Raw genomic sequence first — 20,190 nt, forward strand, 5'->3', positions numbered from 1 at the left:
AAGAAAAAAAATACTTGTGTACAAAAATAATCTGGTAAAAGCAGAAGCATCGCTACAAATCGTTTATATGAGTAAAAAACACAAAATGATATAATTACTGTACTTTTGTTTATTTTAAAGTACTGTAATTACTCTTAACTTAGGCTATTTGTTTTAATCTCGGGTATTTTACTTTACAAACGATCACATATATTTTCATGTTTGTATTGTATATTATTCAGACATTAGATGTAGTAAAAGTACTCGCACTCTGTGCTTGAGACGTACAAATGCTAGAAAGTAAAAGTAGTGGTAAAAGGACAAGTATAAATCTTACACATTTACTGAAGTAAAAGTAAAAAAAATAAAAATAAAAAAAGTACTAGAATTTTTTAAATCAGTTTACAGTATCATATATTAGTTACACAAGTTAATTTAAATTGACCAAACTTTTAACATTTTCTTGTTTGTATTGGTGTATAGGACCAATGCATTTTTATATATAAAAAACATGTTAACATGTATTTTAATGTATTTTGTAAAATACTATGGCAAAAGTACTCGTTCAACCCTTTACTTATATATATATATATATATATATATAGCCAGCTTGGATTGGCTATATTTATTATTATTATTATTATTATTATTATTATTATTATTATTATTATTATTATTATTATTATTATTATTGTTATTATTATGTAATGAAATCAATGAGTACAGACTGACATTTTCTTTGGTATAAAAGTAAATGAATTCTTCCTGTCAATTATATACATGTTTTGATAACTTCTTGACACACAAATAGTTTGTCATCTATCTTGTGTGTAGGAAAGGGTCTTTTCATCTTGGAGAGCAACCTTCTTCAGCGCTGTGTAACAGTGGAACAATCCAACCTGGTGCTCCGGGACTGTCGCCATCCCACGCGCCGCATGCTGTGGAAGTGGGTCTCCCACCATCGTCTATTCAACGCGGGCACCAGCACGTGCCTGGGCCTCAACATGTCTGACCCGGCGCAGCCCCTCGGAACATTTCAGTGTGACATGGACCTACCCGTGCTGTGGTGGCGCTGCCATGGAAATGTGCTGTACGGGGCGTCCCGGTGGAAAGTGGCTGTCGCTGGGAATTTGGTGGTGGTAAAAAGAAACTCAAATCATGAGTGGAAAAGGTACAATACGGCGAGAGAGGGGCCCTGCTCGAATCCATATGAAGGTAAATAAATAAATAAATAAATGTCCCGGTAGACACAAATGAGCCTTTTGTCATTTGGTTTATTACATACGGTGTCTTTGCAGATATCCACACTTTGTTGGGAAATGCACACGGCATGCCCTGTGCGTTGCCCTTTAAATACAACAACAAATGGTACTCGGAGTGCACCACTGAGGGCCGCGAGGATCATCTTCCATGGTGCTCGACCACCACTAAATATGATGAGGCTGAAAAGTGGGGGTTCTGCCCGGTGCATGGTAAATGCTTACACCTGCACGATAAGCTGTTTGTCATGTATGTCTATCCCAAGCACCCCCAACCATGTATCATGTCATTGCTATTACTATTAGCACACAGTTGTGCACTTTTTTGTTTCACGGGTATGTAGACTTTAAGATGGATATCAAACAGGACTGTTTTTAATATAAGTGTTCCATGCTAGATTACAGGTGCGAGCACTTCTGGGAGTCGAACCATGAGCTTCGTGCTTGCTACCAGTTCAACCTGTACACCATCCTCACCTGGAGTCAAGCGATGCTGACATGTCAGGCTCAGGGTGGAAATCTGCTCAGCATCACCAGCTTGGCAGAGCACAGGTACATCAGAGGTATGAATCTGCTTGAAGATACTGATAGGAATCAGGGCCAAATATTAATGTATGCTGTGCATGAACTGTATATGGGTCATTCCAGAATTGAAAATTGACTAAGTGAAAATATTTTGTTTTCAAGAAATGCAATATAAACATCATATAATTTGATTTGACCAGCTCACCCACCCATCAACGGTACACTTTTGTTTAATAAAGTACTTACTGTATATGCCATGTACAATATTGGAATTTGGCGCTACCCTCTTACAGATACTCAGGCACTCGAAAAAAATTTTTATTTATTCCAAAAATATTGCTGAATAAATCATTAATAGATAACTAAGTTTTATTTTATTTGAATGCTAATTTATTTTTATCATTACTCTAATTACAGTTACTGACAGAGTTGTCAATAAGTTTTTTCTATTTTACAGTTTTTGACCAAGAGTAGACTTAGACTTAGACTTAGACTTAGACTTAGACTTAGACTTAGACTTAGACTTAGACTTAGACTTGACTTTATTGATCCCTTTGGGATGGCTCCCTCTGGGAAATTTACATGTCCAGCGGCAATAAGAATAGATAATAAAATAAAAAATAATTCAATCAATCAATCAATAAATAAGGTTATTACACCAGAGTTTGAATTAATAATAATAATAATAATAATAAAAATACATTAAAAAATAAAAATTCAATCAATCAATAAATAAGGTTATTACACCGGAGATTGAATTAAATAAATTAAAGTACAGTAAAGCTTAAGCTTAAGGTTGAATACATTGAAAAAATAAAAAATAAATAGGTGAGCATACCTTATATCTACGCATTTTTAAAGCAATTAGCTTGATTCCATTTCTGCTGAGTCTTACAGAGCATAATTACTATATGTCAGTGATACAGGAAAGTGTTGCAGCAACTACAAGGAAGACAAAATTGTACAAAATTATTTATTTATTTATACTACTTTTGCACGTAAATTAGAAGGAAAGCTAGCTCACCAACTCGCTATGTGGTTCTTGTGTTAGATCGGATGGATAGTGTTGGAGCAATGGTGTGGATCGGGCTGAACCACTTGAAGGATGGTCGGGGGTGGCAGTGGTCAGATGGCGCACCTCTGTCGTTGGTTAATTTCACCACAGGTATGATTAATTTGTTGATATGAAATTGGCTAATGTCTATTTTTGTGGTGGGATCATTTTTCCACCAATCCAACCATTGGAACTTTTAAACCATTCCAAATTCAAGACATGTTTACAACATTTCATCATATTCCACATATTTTGACAATTAAAATTCCTCAGTTAAAAGACATTTTACATATTTAGTCTTCCTCCTTCCACATTTCACAACCAATTTCAGTTGTCACATTCTATATTTCATCAATTCAGTTATCTTCAGCATTCAACCACAATTTTCCACATTAATTTCATTCTTTACAAGTGAGTTGTAGGAAGGAAGTCTGACTTAATATGGAACATGGCTCCATTCGTTGAAATGGGAATTTTTTTTAGGGGAATATTTTGAAAAGGAGGAATGTTGGGAATATGGAAAATAGCTTCCCAGATGTCCTGAATGAGGTGAATATGTTGAAGTTGGAATGGTTTAAATCGGTGAAGAAGTGTGGAAGGAGTAGAGCAGTGGAATGATAATAAGAAAAACAATTTTGGTGCAGAATAACATATGTGTTATTCCGTATTCCGACAACAGAATGGGTTCTTCCCTTTTGTATTTCCATCAGCGCTGCCGGCCAGCCCTCTGGAGGACAACAGACAGTGTGGAGTGTACAACTCTGGCCCTGACGGACTCTGGCAGAGTCTTTCGTGTGAATCTGCTCTGCCTTACATCTGCAAGAAGACGCCCAATGACACTCACAGAGCCGAGCCACTCGGTGAGAAACAACAGAATCAGAATCATCTTTATTGGCTAAGAATGTTAAAAACACAAAAGGATTTGCTCTCCTGTCGTTCGTTGGTGTCACATATCACATACTGTAGACAGCATGAGGAATGAAGAAGAATATCACATCCAAGATTTATTTAATTTTTTTAGCTGCGGTCGTTGCTGGTCTGGTCAGCTGCTTTGCACCTGTAGAATAGACCTCTGACTTTCCTTTTTATGGAGTCAGTGGCAGCAAAACCAAAACAAAAAGTTTGCAGTGAATTTGTCTGGTTGGATTTTACTACAATTCCAGCTTGTTCGCTGCCATTTTTGGACATACACAGACACAGTCCATACAGATTTATTTATTTTTTTTTCGCCACCTGCACAGCTGCAAGGACGGCAGCATTATTTAATCCTAAAATATAAATGTAGCGTGTAAAAGTATGTGGAATATTTTCACTCCAGCCCTGTTGTTTTTGTTCTGTTCAATTTTACAACACTTTCAGCTTGTTTGGGGATATTTTTGGTCACACATAGATATTGTACATTTTTCATATTTCGGTATAAAAAAATTATCTACCAGTATTCAATTTTTGTTTTTTAAGCCTTTAAATTCCAATGTGGGCGGCACGGTGGGTGACTGGTTAGCACGCCGCCTCCCAGTACTGAGAACTCCGGTTCGAGTCCAGGCTCCGGCCTTCCTGGGTAGAGTTTGCATGTTCTCCCCATGCCTGTGTGGGTCTTCTCCGGGTACTCCGGTCTCCTCACACATTCTAAAGACATGCATGGCAGGTTCATTGGGTGCTCCAAATTGGCCCTAGTTGTGCTTGTGAGTGTGGATGGTTGTTCGTCTCTGTGTGCCCTGCGATTGGCTGGCAACCAGTCCAGGGTGTCCCCCGCCTACTGCCCAGAGCCAGCTGAGATAGGCGCCAGCACCCCCTGCGACCCTTGTGAGGAATAAGCGGTCAAGAAAATGGATGGATGGATGGAAATTCTAATGTATTTACACGTCGTGCAGTACAGTTAACCTCCCCCTATTCGCTGGGGACAGGAACAGAGCCTTGCCGTGATTAGCCAAAAATTTGTGAATGTTTCGCTATTGATGCCACAAGATGACAGCCAAACACTTTTTCTATTAGACATGGGTGAGGCTTAACTAAATAAAGCTTCTCCCCTCACTTCAATATAGTTTCTTGGTACCAAGATGCCACTAGATGGTGCCTGGAGCAATGTTTTCATATCAGATATTTTAATGAGCTTTTAATGAGCACAAAACAACAAAAGAGGTGAATTAGTTATTGCTTTAACCCAGCTAAGATGGTGGAAAAACAGGGAGCAAGGTGGACACAAATGTCCACCATAGTGCCCAGAGGTTCACAAACGTCCCGAAGTGTTCCCTTCTGATTCAGGCTCTCTTGTCCTCCTGTCCAGAGAACTGGCAGTATGTCCATACAGTGTGCGATGAAGGCTGGCTGCCTCATAACGGTTTCTGCTACCAGATCCTGGATCCTGCAAGAAGTTGGGAGGCGTCTTCTCAGGCATGCCTCTCTCGTGGTGCCAACCTCACCAGCCTTCACTCTCTCTCGGAAGTGGAGATGCTGCACAGACTTCTGGCTAACTGTAAGAGATTTTAATGCAGGATTGTGATATTAGCTTCAGCAAATGGGGTGTCTGAATGTTATGTCTTGCAGATTCTAGTGAGACTTCAGCAATGTGGATCGGTCTCCGGAAACAGGCTTCATCTGCAACTGTAGAGTGGTCAGACGGCTCACCGGTGACTCTCACAATGTGGCACCAGTATCAGCCTCCTCACAACCTCACTGGTGCCACCCTCTGTGCCAAGGCTGACAGGAAGGTGGGCAACAAAAATTCATCAGATGAACATTCAATAAGTGGAATGAATACTTAAAGATTGCATCATAAATCCACCCAAATGTATATTGATGATGTCCAATGGAAAGTATGTACACCTAGAAATATTTGGAATCTGCGATAGATACCATAAAAAAAAAAAAAAATCCAAAACACATAGTTTTACCCTTCTACATGCTTTAAACACATTTAAATATATTAAAACAAACCTAAGCTTGTTAAAACATACTTTTGAAAGTAATCCTTTGCACCTGTTCTCAATTTCTTCCTGTCAACAAATGGGAGACGATCATATAACATCACTTTGAAGAAATGGAAAGAAAACTCCTTTCCTTGCACAGTTCTTCAAACATGTGTGCAAGCTTGTTTCAACCTTTTTGTTTGCCACTTCCAATTGAATTGACAGTAAAACTGACACATAAAATAGAATTCAACATTGTATATTTAAACACCAAAAAACATATAATTTGGTCTGATAAAAGTCCACCAGCTTAATAATGCTAACAGCCAATACAAACCCCATAGACAGGCCAACAGAAATAAGCATAGCTGGTCTGGTAATTACAAACCTTTAAACACCTGCTACACGTACAATATTGGATTCTGCCGAATATCCCTAACATTTTTATTTTTTATTTTTTATTTTTTTAGTACAGTATACCTCTCTAACTATGTCATTTAAAACAGAGTATTTTTTTCATCTTGTTGGCACACTAAATAAAGTGTGTTTAACTTCATTTTCACAGGAAGGTGCCTGGCTTTTGGTTTCATGTGACGAGCAACTTCCTGCTGTGTGCAGAAAGAAGAAATATCAGACATCGCTTGATGAACTCGGAAATTGGGACGAAGGCTGCCCTGAGGTGAAACATGGACATACAGTACATGCACATAAATTAAAATATGTACTTTTTTTTTTTTTATATATATACATCCTGTAAGTAAAGAAAGCAATTTCTGTGCATGCTGAATGCAGATGCCGAATAGCTGAACTGAAATGCTGTGGCATGGAGGGAATTGTTGGAATGTAGAATGTAACCTGAAGTTGGAATGGTTTGAATTGATCAAGAATTGTGGCAGAAGGCGTAATATATCTCTCAATTTTGGGAATTTTATTATAGAGATTTGTGAATTTTGGGAATGACATAGTTCCCAAGGGGTTTTAAGTTGGAATGGTTTGAGTCTATGAAATGAAGAAATGTGGTAGATATGTACAATAGGTCTTACATTTGGGAATTTTATTGTAGAAATTTGAAATTTTACTAGTAAAGTATGAAATTAGGTGAATGTAGGAATTGTTCTACTGAGGAACATGATAGCCCAGATGTCCTAAAATTGGTAAATCTTTTGAAATTGAAATGGTTTGAATTAGTCAAGAAATGTAGATTAATGAGGTATATATTACATTTGCAAATTTTACTGTGATAAGTGTATATAGGGTTGTTTAAATTCTTGGAGTGTGGAAAGTTGCAGAATAATAATAAAAGACAATACAATTTCTGTAAAAATAAATAAATAAATAAACTGCGCGTAAACCCTGAAACGGTGACGCTAAACTGTAATGACTGAATTGTTTAAATGTTAACATGTAGAATGTGAGACTTGGAAAGGTTTGAATTGGTCAAAAAATGTGAGGATGTAAATATGTAAAGTCTCTTTATTGTGTCAATATCCTCCAACATTCGGACAAGAAAGGTTTCAGACAGAGCTGTTCTTGCTGTGTCATGACACTGGCGGTTCCACTTTTGAGTAAGCTGCCAGTCAAAAGCACAATGGAGCTGATTCACTGGAATTATGACGTCATTTCTGGCATTCGTGTTGCTCCTTGACTCTGTTGACATGAATATCCGGCCGCTGAGTCATCACACCGAAACACGACAACACCGTACGGTGCACAATACGATCGAATGACGCAGCCACTGATAATGCCCTGACCGTTTTTTTTTTTTTTTTTTTTTTTTTTTTTTTTTAAACCATTCTTCTTTGTCTGCGCATCCGTTAGTGGTGGGAAGTAACCAAGTACAATTATTTGGTACCGTACTTAAATAGATCTTTGATTTACATGAGTATTCATGTTTCTGATGTTTATTTATTTTTTTACTTTTATTCCCTATATTTATAAACAGTGCAGATATTCGTTGCGGGTTGAGCGTGGCCTCAAATAGCGAAAAGTCACAAGTTATTGTCCCAACAAATTAGTAATTGTAAATAGATGGCACAAGATGAATGCAAAGCACTACAAACAGTAGGCCTATGTCTTTTTTTTCTTTTCTAGATTTTCTTGCAATGCAGCTACTTAGTCTACTTTTCCAAGATTTATTATTATGCATAAAGACTAAAAAGTGAGCCAATGGCTTTATAGTGCAAATCCATCCATCCATCCATCCATCCATCCATCCATCCATCCATCCATCCATCCATCCATCCATCCATCCATCTATCCATCCATCCATCCATCCATTTTCTTGACCGCTTATTCCTCACAAGAGTCGCGGGGAGTGCTGGAGCCTATCTCAGCTGGCTTTGGGCAGTAGGCGGGGTACACCCTGAACCGGTTGCCAGCCAATCACAGTATAGTGCAAATGGCAAAATTATTTGTCTGACGTCACATCACTTTGTGCTAACATATTATTTAGACTGGACTATTACTATTGATGAGCCTTCTGTGAAGGTGGTTTGCTTTTGTTGAATAATTTAATTACTGGATACAGTAATTAATGTAACATAGATTGAAGATTGCATTCTAGATGCATGGTGTTGCTGCTTTGTCTGTATTTATAGTAGAACTTACCAAACAAATCAAATCAAACGGCTGGTCTCCGTGAGTCTGTCCAATTCTCAAAACAGGCACAGTATTGCATTTAATTCACATAATTTTTACGTCCGAGTCTGTACTTTTTTTTTTTTTTTTTTAACTCACCTAGGGTGGCACGGTAGATGACTGGTTAGCACGTCCACCGGCCAGCATTGAGGACTCGGGTTCGAGTCCAGGCTCGCTTGCTGAGTGGATTTTGTATGTTCTCCCCGTGCCTGCGTGGGTCTTTTCCGGGTACTCCAGTTACCTCCCACATTCCAAAGACATGCTTGGCAGGTTAATTGGGCGCTCCGAATTGTCCCTAGGTGTGCTTGTGAATGTGGATGGTTGTTCGTCTCTGTGTGCCCTGCAATTGGCTGGCAACCAGTTCACGGTGTACCCCCCTACTGCCCAAAGCCAGCTGAGATCGGCTCCAGCACCCACCGTGACCCTTGTTAGGAGTAAGTGTTTCAGACAATGGATGGATGGATTTACTTAACTCATTGGAGTATATTCAGTACTTCTACTTTTACCAGGGGATTTTTTTTTTTAAACAAAGTATCTGTATTGGAAACTTGTACAGAGTGAAAGTTCTTTGGCCACCTCTGGCTTTTTACACAATTCCGAATGTGCAAGGTTTCTTTCTGTGTATTTTTCTGATTAATATGAATCATATCAGGGCAAAAAAAGGGAACTATTTCTTTTGTTCAGCGTCAGCACTGGGTTTCTCTTTAAATTCCTCCTGACTTCCAGTTTGAGAGAACTTGAAAGGGCAATAAATGTGATAGGTCACGATGTTGACAAATTCACACCACTTGTTAAAACTACCTAGCAGGAGTTTTGGCCTGACTACTCTGCTTCCAGTGTATGTGTGTGTTGGTGATTTATATTTTTTGTCCAGGATTTTTACGTTCCCATGTCAATCTATTCTTCCGAAGGCCTCCAGAATCGGTAGTACTGACTGTAACTTGAACTATATTAGCAATGGGACTGTTCCTCCAGCCAATCAGTTTCCAGATTCATCCTCACAGGGCCAGAGCCACTGCATATATTACTGAATAGCCAATAGCACCATACACGCCCGTGCAAGCCGTTGTAGCCACAGGGCGGCCATCTTACCTTTCCCATCTCGCGAGCAGACTACTGTATAAACTATACGTATACATACAGAATAGATATACAGCTTGTAGGCTCTTAGTATAAGGCCGGGGATGGGGGCGTGGTTGGCGGGGTGGTCACTATTTTTTAATGAGTGGACGGTATGTGTGCTTTGAACACCCCCTTTTTCTTTTATCGCTCAGTTCCTGTTAGACCCCAATATTAGATTTGGCAGAGGCATGTTTTGTTGAATTAAAGGAATAATTCTTTAAATAAAAAAATATACAGTGTAAATTTCCTCCTGTAAACATCATTAAGCATATAATTTATACATGTATTTAAAGGAGCTGTCTGCCGGATTCACTCAGGAAAATGCACTTTTGAAATACAGGATGTACACACTTTAACTTTCTCTCAGTCTACACATCTGTGTTTATGTTAATCTTTTGTGGTGATTTTGCCCTAAACCCCCACCCCCCAGCCTGTATTTTGCCATTTTGTGTTTGTTTTGTAAACAGTGGGACGTTTCAGTGGAAAGACAATCCTCCAGCCAATCGCAGAGCGGGGGGGTGGCGTGTCACAAACGGGACCAGGTGATGTCACTCCCGCGGCAGTTTGAAAGCACGCACGGATTATTATTATTTTTTCACTCACTCACTCACAGAAACTTACGTGTGTGAATGAGTGAGTGAAGAAAAAAAAAAATCTGTGCGTGCTTTCAAATTGCCGCGGGAGTGACGTCACGCAGTAGATCAGTGGCCAGAGATCTGACCCTGAATAACATGAGCATTTTTCTGTCCTCTGACTGGTTGGTCAGAGCAAAACTTGTTTCAGCCAAGAGCCAACTGTTTGCAGTAATCCAAATACATTACAACATTTAATAACCAACATGTTTTTTAGGTATGATTATGACTGTGACGTAATTGTAGCACTATTAAGAGATTGTATTATTGGACTGATTTGAGAATGGATTAAGTCCCAACTGAAGCCCCAGGTACCAAATTTTAAAATGTAAACTAGAATAATAGAGTGGATGTTTGTTTCTGTTGCAGGGTTGGAAGCGTCACGGTCACTCCTGTTACACCATCACCAAGCATGAGCAGACGCATAATGATGCACAGAGCGGCTATTACTGCAATGCACCTCTACTTACTGTGGAAAACAGGTACTACTTTGCTTTCATTTTAAAGATTATTATTATGGTTGTTTCACCATTTTCATATCTCTCCAAAAGGTTTGAGCAAGCGTTTGTCAACAGTTTGCTCAGTGCTAATGGTGCCAACAGCAGCACGTCTTATTGGATTGGCCTCATAGAAACCGGGGAGTGGGGAGAATACAGATGGCTTAATCACAATGGCTCCTCTTTGCCCCTCACCTTCACAAATTGGAACAAACACCAGCCAGGTATATCGTACATAACATAGAAACTGATTTTTTGTTTTTTTTTATTGGGGGGGGGGGGGGGGGGGGGGGGCTCTGCTTTATTGTGTTTCCTTCCTCTTTCTGTGTTCAAATATTCAATCCTGGTTTCCTCGTTTGACATCATTTATCATCATGTCCACATAGATAGGTTGGGAATCAAAAAGATCTTTTTCATTTTTGTTGGCCCACCTAAGTCAGTGTCCCCCTTTATTGTGGTATCCCTCAAGGGTCAAGCTTAGGGCCCATCCTTTTTGCGTTTGATAGGTCACAGAGCATTTCTGCAAATGTGAAGGTATCTCTTGTATCACTTGTGTGCAGATGACCTCCGAATTTATTTTTCTTCTAATTATGATAGGATGGATGGATGGACGGACGGAGGGATGGATGGATGGATGGATGGATGGAGGGATGGATGGACGGATGGAGGGATGGATGGAGGGATGGATGGAAGTTTTTTCTTATATTAATTTTAAAATGAAAAATTGTGTGTTTCTGTAATTTATAAATGTCTGACTATTCAAAAATGTACACTGTGAGTAAAATTAATTTACTTACTTACTCTTTCCCATTTTAGTCAGTGCCAACGGTTGTGTTGCGATGTCCGGTGGATCTGCTCTGGGTCACTGGGAGGTGAAAGACTGCAATTCCCACAAGGCCTTGTCAGTGTGTAAGCAGAGCATCAGCAGCTACCAGGACGTCCAGCTGCTACCTGAAGCCCCCATTGATGCCTTCAGCGCCTGTCCTCCAGGATGGGAATCACAGGCTGGTCTTCTCTACTGTTTTAAAGTATGATTATTGATTTATTTTTTATTTTTTTATTTTTTTTAAACATGCGTCACTCTCAAAAATGTTTTCTATGGGCCCTTGATACGGCTGTGTGGGAAAGCTGAGTGTCAAATACCACTGAGCCAAATATCACAAATTTATTGTGATATTTGGCTCAGGGTGAACCTAAAATGCACTTAAACTGAGAATGTCCACTTGTATATCTTTCTGTGACTTTTTCATTCTCTCTGTATTTAGTACTTTTTTCACAGTTTTTTGCTCTCAAACAAGGAGCTTAATGGCAAAATTCCCAACAGGTGTTTGATTTATTAAAATTTCCAAGAATTTCTGCCTTTCTGTGACTCTTCCAGTCTCTCTATATCTCTGTGCCGACCTGCTGATGACATTCAAAGATCAGTGGCATGTTATGAATTTTTGTATTTATTTTGATTTCACAGAAACCTTATGAATGTATGCTAAATTTAAAATAAGCATTTTTCTTTTAGGTATTCCATGATGAAAAAGTGCTCATGAAACGTTCCTGGGTGGAAGCAGATTACTTTTGCCAGGCTCTCGGGGCCCAGTTGGCCAGTTTCCGTCACTATGAGGAGCAGGTGTTTGTCAAGCAACTCCTCAGTACCATGTTTGACGGGTTGGTATGGGCTCATAATTGCCGAATGTTTTTTTGCAGGATTATGACATAAAATGCAAATGAATTTGGTATGCTGGACACATAATCAGACTTAGCATTCTGCTCCTCCTTTTCAGAACAGAGGGTCGCTGGCTCTGGGTTGGCTTCAATAAAAGAGATCCTGAACATCCAGGAGCTTGGAAATGGTCTGATGGGTCTCCTGTAAGTGCCATTGGAATATCCTCCAAAATATAAAAAGATGCATTCTTAGGGCACTTCACACAAGCTGGTCAATGTACTGTATTTTGATTGTTTTTATGCAGGTGATGACCTCCTTCATCGAGGATAAAAATGATGAGGATGACAGGAGGGACTGCGCGGTGTACAGTGACCTCCCCAACAGCCTCATGCCGCGGCCGTGTGAAAGCAAACATGAGTGGATCTGTAAGCTGTCCCGAGGTAAAAGTCATTACCCAAAAAGACGGTGGAATTCAATTCATTACCAATATGTATTCATATTTTAGGAGATCAACTGAAAAAACCCTACTGGTACACTGAGCGTAAGTGCATTGTTTTTATTTATTATTCATTTTAAACAACAGTTAAGTTACCTTGAGGGCCGGAGTCCTGCAGTTTTTGGAGGTTTCCCTCTTCCAACACAAGCTGATTCCAATCGACAGGATCTATCAGGCTTATGCAGATCTTGCTGATGAGCTGATCACATATCAGCTGTGTAGGAGAAGGGAAACAACAAAAACCCACAGGACTCCGGCCCTCAAGGACTGAGTTTGCCCAGCCCTAAGTTAACCTGTAGGCAGTATTGTGACCCATTTTGTGCTTTTTGATGGTTCTGACCAAGTCATTTAAAAATAAGATACTGCCTAACATCTCCACAATTTAGTACCTCAGAGTTGATCAATTATCTACAAACTTTTCTAATGTATTCCAAAACCAATTTGGAATTCACTTTTTCATTTGAGGGCCACGTACAGAAAATCCGAAGGACACAAGGGCCACATAATGTTATGAAGAGAAATTCTTAAAAAAGTCCTAAAAATTGTACAAATAATTTATTTGTGCTTTTGCATATTTAGAAAAATGCTACAGTATATAAACCAATTTATTTGTAATTTGGCAGTAGGGTTATTATAGTTTGGGAATTTTTCATTTAGTTTTTATTTTGTTTTGAGTTTATTTTTTATTTTTATTTAGTTCATTTTAATTGGTTTTCACGGTGGTTCTGTTAGTTTTTTATTCATTATTCCGGTTTATATCAAAATGAATCTACTAAAAATCACATTTAAAATCATTACCCAAGGCTCATGCATTAAATTAATTACCAAAGACTAAAACGAAGGACATTTTTGCTATAATTATAGTTAGTTTTATTTTAGTTAGTTTTGTAAACATAACATGTAGTTTTAGTTAGTTTTCTTTTTTAAAAAAGCTGTCTTCGTTTTTATTTTATTTCATTAACAAAATTGTTTTTTGAATTTTTGTTTTTTCGTTAGTTTTAACCAACTAAAATAACCTTTTAGCACCTGTGTTTTTTGACACCCTCCATTCTTACGTTGACCATCTCCAAACATTTTTGTTTTTATTTTATTTGAACTGAGTCAAATGCCATTTTTAGCATATGTCGCGGGCCACTAAAAAATGGACGGCGGGCCGCAAATGGCCCATGGGCCGTAGTTTGGTCACCCCTGTTAAAGGGTCTTTAAGTTGAGAGTTAGCATTTGTACAGAGGTAGCCACTCTAATAATAACAACAGGTAGGACTTACCTCCACAGTACTGGAGCCTAAATACAAAATGATCTAGAACTTGTAAGTCCTTGTAAGTCAAATATTGTGCATTTTAGGTTAACCCTTATATTTTTATGTCGAATATCCCCAACTTTTTGTCCCACAGAGAGCGAGCCGTGGGTATTTTATCGTGGAGCTGAGTACCTGGTGGCCAAGCAGCCCTTCAATTGGGACGCCGTCTCTTTTGCCTGTCAGATGATGGGAGCTTACCTGCTTTCCATTCATTCTAGAGAGGAGCTGAACTTTGTTAAGGAGCGTTTGCGGCGGGTTTGTTGTGTTTTTGGTTTTTAAATTGCACATAATTCATTGGTAGAATTCATTTCTGTGCACACTAGTGTTACTAGCGAGGCAAAAATGTGTACAAAAAATCTTTTTTACTTTTTACTTTTGTACATTTCAGTTAGTACAAAAAGGTTAAATCATTACTTTGACTTTTACTTTGACTTGACGTTTGTTTTTACAAGTAGATATACTTCTGCCTAAGTCCAGAGTGTGGGTACTTTTGCCACCTCTGATAGGCAGAAAACTAGGCAATTGGAAGAATGTAATATAAAGGCCAAGAAGAGTGACAAATGGATGTAGTTTGTTTGACATTTTTCTCTTTGTGTCTCTCCTCAGCTCTCCCTAGGCCCCACTGACTGGTGGATTGGTCTTTCCATTGACCAGCGTGGAGAGGAGGTCAGGTGTGTGTGTGTATGTGTGTGTGTCTTTGAAATGCTCAACCATGCATTGTTGCATTTCTATGACATGCGCTTACACCATATTCTAATTATATCAGAAGGAAACGAAAATCAAATCCAACTTTACTGTATTTATAAGTCGACCAAGATGCTGTACACCAGGCGTGGCAAACTGCGGTCCTCGAGGGCCGGAGTCCTACAGGTTTTATAGATTTCCCTACTCGAAGTGCAGCTGATTCCAATCAACAGGCTCGTTAGCAGGCTTCTGCAGAGCTTGCTGATGAGCTGATCATGAATCAGCTGCGTTGAAGAAGGGAAATATCCAAAACCTGCAGGACTGCGGCCCTCGAGGACCGGATCTCGCCACCCCTGCTGTACACAAATAAAGAAAAAGGCACACAATAGGCAAAAAACAAAACAATAAAAATAAAAAACAATAAAAGGCACAGAAAATTAAACATTAAAAATAAAGTTAGTAAAAACAATAACATATTAAAACAGTAACAAACGGGAAGTGAACTGATGTACCTGATGGTCTGAAGGAGATTGTTCCATAGTCTCGGTGTGGTAAATGAAAAAGCCAGATCAACTCTCAACTTACTATTTCTTTTACGTAAGAAGAATCAGAAGAGCCTGACCCGCCTCTCTCAGAGAAAGAGGTGGAAAATATGGCACCAGCATATCAGCCAAGTAAGATGCCAAACAATGAAGACACTTAAAAACAACCATAAGAATTTTTTAAATCAATACGAAGGTGCAGAGAGAGCCAGTGAAGGGAACGGAGGATTGAAATATGATCAAATTTATGTGATCCGGTTAAAAAGCGAGCAGCCGCATTCTGGACCAACTAGTGACGCGTAAGAGATATTTTTCTGAGACCAAATGTTTTTCGACCCTGTTGATTGGAATCAGCTGCGTTGGAGCAGGGAAATATCCATAACCTAAACAATTCCGGCACTTGAGGACGGAGCTATTTCGGCTTGTGAGACTTGTTGTTCTGAGTGGCTCATTCAACAAACGGTTGGAACAGGTTGGATTCACATGAGTATATTACAGAAAATACTTTAGGTTCAAGTAGACTACCAGTCTATTATTGAGCTGAATTGTCTTTCTAGTGAGGAAGAAGACCTTACAAGTATATGGACATTAAACTTGATGGAAGAAGTGTTCAAATGGCTTTGCACAGACCTGAAGTTTGTGCGAAAACACTGCTTTTAATTGCTGAAACCCTGAATTGAAACAGGGACCTTCAGTCTAGTGCTCTCCCAAGTGAGCTATTTCGGCTTGTGAGACTTGTTGTTCTGAGTGGCTCACTCAACAAACGGTTGGAACAGGTTGGATTGGCATGAGTCTATTACAGAAAATACTTTAGGTACAAGTAGACTATCAGTCTATTATTGAGCTGAATTGTCTTTCTAGTGAGAAAGAAGACCTTACTAGTATATGGACATGAAACTTGTGTAGTGTATGGCATGCCTGAATGTACGTTTGTTACGTGATGACGTAATGGAACGTGACGTGTGTACGCAGGAAGAGGAAGAGAAAGAGAAATAAAGGCGGCAATGTGTGAAATGCAAGACTGGTCTGCTCAGTGTTAATATTAGACAGAAACACTACAATTGGCGACGAGGAGTTAATTTGAAGTGAGTAAAAGTGACCGAAAAGACCCGTCGTCGTTGAGGAGTTGTTACGCACCGTAACCGCGCGTGCAACCTAACAAAGAGGAGGAGAAGACGACGAGGAGAAAGAAATGGCGCTCAGTCTACCAGCGGTTGCTCCCTTCGATGTACTGTGCGACTCGGCCAGCGTTGGAGTTCGATGGCAGAAGTGGATAAGTAGTTTTAAACTCTACTTAACCGCAACGGGAGTCCGCGATGCTGCACAGAAAAGAGCATTACTGCTACATTTGGCGGGAGCGGAAGTGCAGGACATTTTCTTCACGCTCGAGAACACGGGAGATGAAGCTGATTTTGAAGGTGCAGTAACTAAATTAAATGAATGTTTTGCACCTCAGAAAAATATACCCTATGAGAGACATGTGTTTAGACAAGCAGAACAAACACAAGAAGAGTCAATGGACAGTTTTGTGAGCAGATTAAAGAAGCTTGCATTAACGTGCGAATTTGGGGACAATAAAGAGGATTTTATTCGTGACCAAGTGATTGATAAATGTACATCAAACACATTACGCCGAAAATACAAGTGATCAAAGAAGCACGTATTTGTGTGCTTGGGAGAGAAACTGCTGTAAAGCTTGGACTTCTGCACATAGGTCCAATCGAACATGTGAACACCCTCCAACAAAAAGACACGGGAGTATTCACTGCAGAAATAGAGGAAAAATATAAAGACTGTTTTCAAGGCTTAGGAAAACTGAAAGATTTTCAGCTCCAGGTACATGTAGATACCAGTGTAAAGCCAGTGGCACAGCCTGTCCGCAGGTTACCATTCAGTGTGAGAAAACAAGTAGAAGAGAAACTCAAGGAACTTGAAGAAATGGATGTAATTGAAAAAGTGAGTGGGCCAACGCCACGGGTCTCACCATTAGTTGTAGTGGATCGTGGCAGCAAAGAACCAAGACTGTGTGTAGATATGCGCAGAGTAAATGAAGCTATAGTGAGAGAAAGACACCCCATTCCTGTCATAGATGAAATACTGGAGGACATGAATGGATCCACAGTATTTTCCAAGTTGGATCTAAGATGGGGATTTCATAAAATTGAGTTGGAGCCCGAATCAAGAGTGATCATCACCTTTATCTCACACACAGGGTTGTGGCGCTACAAAAGACTAATGTTCGGGATTTCATGTGCACCAGAGATGTACCAACACATCATTGGACATGTGTTACATTGCATCCCAGGAGTTCACAACATAGCGGATGACATCATTGTTTCAGGAGAAACCACACAACAGCACGATGAGAGACTACACCAAGTCATGCAGGGGCTGCAGGGAAGAGGCCTGACAGTTAACAGGAAAAAGTGCCAATTTAGAATGTCACAGCTTGAATTCATGGACAACGTGCTGTCCAAAAATGGTATTGGAGCGGCCCAATCCAAAATGAAAGCTGTGGAAAACACACGTCGTCCAACAAATGCGACAGAAGTCAGAAGTTTCCTGGGACTCGTCAACTACTGTGGCAGGTTCATTCCCAATTTGGCGACGATGGCAAAACCATTGAGAAGCCTCACAAGACAATCCTGCAAATGGGCATGGGAGTCTGACCAGGAAACAGTATTTGTAGAATTAAAAAGACAGCTGCCAAGTTCACATGTTATGGCATATTACAAACAAGATGCTGAGACACATGTGATTGTGGATGCTAGTCCCGTTGGACTAGGGGCAATATTGAACCAAAAACAAAACGATGGAACCCGTAAGCCAGTTTATTACGCCAGCAGAGCCTCGTCTGATGTGGAACGTCGCTATTCGCAGACGGAGAGAGAAGCTCTTTCCATTGTGTGGGCTTGTGAGAAATTTCATCTATTTCTCTATGGAAAAGATTTTGTTATGGTCACAGACCATAAGCCTCTTGAGACCATCTACTCACCAAAATCCAAACCTCCAGCAAGGATCGAAAGATGGGCTTTACGTCTACAACCATATCGTTTCAAAGTTGTGTACAAGCCAGGTACAGAGAACGCAGCAGATTCATTGTCACGTATAGAAAGCCACGTGCCAGTATAGAAAGGTACTATGGAGGATCATGTCTACTATGTGGCCGAAAATGCAGTTCCATGTGCATTCTCTCCACGGCAAATGGAAGATCTTTCAGCAGAAGACCTCACTTTGACTGCTTTGAGAAGGTGTATCAGAACGGGTGACTGGAGCAAATGTGAGGCTGCTTACAAAGTTGTAAAAAATGAACTGACCAATGTAGGGAAAATTGTGCTAAGAGGGACTCGGATTGTTATTCCCCAGGCAGCGAGACGCAGAACGCTGATGCTGGCACACAAAGGTCATCAAGGTATAGTCAAAACTAAACAAAGACTGAGAACTAAAGTGTGGTGGCCCGGTATTGACCGAGAAGCAGAGGAATTGGTCAGGTCGTGTCATGCATGTCAACTTAACAGTTGCAATTCACAGGATGTTCCAATCACGAGAACAGAACTCCCACCTGAGCCATGGCAGACACTAGCGATTGACATGTGTGGACCATTTCCCTCAGGTGATCATCTACTAGTGCTGGCCGACTACTACTCCAGATGGGTGAGTGTTGAAATCCTCCGAAACCCCACCGCTGGAAACATTATCAAGTGCTTGAGACACTCGTTCGCGATTCATGACATTCCAGAGATGGTAGTGACTGACAACGATACACCGTTTCTGTCAAAAGAGTTTGAAATGTACCGGCAAGAAAATGGCATTTCACACCGGAAAGCCACACCTTATTGGCCACAGGCAAACGGCGAGGTTGAAAGACAGAACAGGACGCTTTGTAAGGCCATACGAGCTGCCCACGTGGAAGGGAAAGACTGGCGAAATGAGTTGCAAGTCTTCCTCATGGCCTATCGCAACACACCCCACTGTGTCATGGGACACAGCCCAGCAGAGTTGCTATTCAATTGACAAATCAGGACCAAACTTCCTGAACTGGCCATGCATGAACGTCCACATCGTTTGGAGGATGCTGATGTCCGCATCATTGATGCTGAGAAGAAGGAGAAGGGACGCATACATGCAGATAAAGTCAGGAGAGTGAAACAAAGTGCTGTGACGAAAGGAGACAGTCCTGCTTCGGCAACAAAAACGGAACAAACTTTCAACACCGTTTGAACGTGAACCTTACACTGTGGTGGAAAGGAAAGGACAATCAGTCACTCTAGAAAAAGAGGGCAAGAAAATGATACAGCACGTGTCATTCGTGAAGCTGTGGGTTCAGCCTGAAAAAGAGACATTGGTGCCAATCAACATCACTGGAGAAAGCGTGGCTGGTCAACCTGCACAAATAGCACCAAACGAAGATCCTCAACAGAACACTAGACCTCAGAGAAACAAGAGGTTGCCCACGCATCTCATGGACTTTCATTTAGACAGACGGTGCCATGATGGAGCAGAATAAACTCCGGCGCGTGTCTTTCCTGGCAGGGAAGTCCACCCCCGCCAGTAGGTTATGTTTGTGATGTATGGAAAAAAAAAAAAAGTTTGTTTAACAAATGTTTGACTGGAAAAAAAAAGTGATAGAATTTTGGTTTAAATAGAATTTTGGTTTAAATTTAAAACAGAACGTTTGTTACTGTCACTTGGATAAGAGTATTGAGGAAGATAGTAATTGTTGAATATATGTTGATAAAATATAATCTAAGAAAAGGAGGGATGTAGTGTATGGCATGCCTGAATGTACGTTTGTTACGTGATGACGTAATGGAACGTGACGTGTGTACGCAGGAAGAGGAAGAGAAAGAGAAATAAAGGCGGCAATGTGTGCAATGCAAGGCTGGTCTGCTCAGTGGTG

At 40.1% G+C, this 20,190-nt stretch overlaps 1 protein-coding gene across 2 annotated transcripts in view; it reads left to right on the plus strand.

The window, feature by feature from the left end:
• pla2r1 (phospholipase A2 receptor 1) overlaps positions 1–20,190 on the plus strand; it is a 77,531-nt gene that overhangs the window by 430 nt on the left and 56,911 nt on the right. The window contains exons 2-18 of one of the 2 annotated variants that reach the window (XM_077518728.1): positions 814–1,194; positions 1,278–1,451; positions 1,637–1,801; positions 2,815–2,928; positions 3,528–3,677; positions 5,102–5,290; positions 5,362–5,525; positions 6,289–6,402; positions 10,484–10,596; positions 10,666–10,835; positions 11,428–11,639; positions 12,125–12,270; positions 12,387–12,471; positions 12,573–12,708; positions 12,774–12,809; positions 14,159–14,319; positions 14,671–14,735. In XM_077518728.1, the coding sequence (XP_077374854.1) occupies positions 814–1,194; positions 1,278–1,451; positions 1,637–1,801; positions 2,815–2,928; positions 3,528–3,677; positions 5,102–5,290; positions 5,362–5,525; positions 6,289–6,402; positions 10,484–10,596; positions 10,666–10,835; positions 11,428–11,639; positions 12,125–12,270; positions 12,387–12,471; positions 12,573–12,708; positions 12,774–12,809; positions 14,159–14,319; positions 14,671–14,735 (2,575 nt within the window). Of the gene's footprint in view, positions 1–790; positions 1,195–1,277; positions 1,452–1,636; positions 1,802–2,814; positions 2,929–3,527; positions 3,678–5,101; positions 5,291–5,361; positions 5,526–6,288; positions 6,403–10,483; positions 10,597–10,665; positions 10,836–11,427; positions 11,640–12,124; positions 12,271–12,386; positions 12,472–12,572; positions 12,709–12,773; positions 12,810–14,158; positions 14,320–14,670; positions 14,736–20,190 lie in introns of both variants that reach the window. The other variant, XM_077518729.1, reaches the window with a different exon arrangement.

This window comes from Festucalex cinctus, chromosome 4 (assembly GCF_051991245.1).
Source record: "Festucalex cinctus isolate MCC-2025b chromosome 4, RoL_Fcin_1.0, whole genome shotgun sequence".
Classification (NCBI taxonomy): Eukaryota; Metazoa; Chordata; class Actinopteri; order Syngnathiformes; family Syngnathidae; genus Festucalex; species Festucalex cinctus.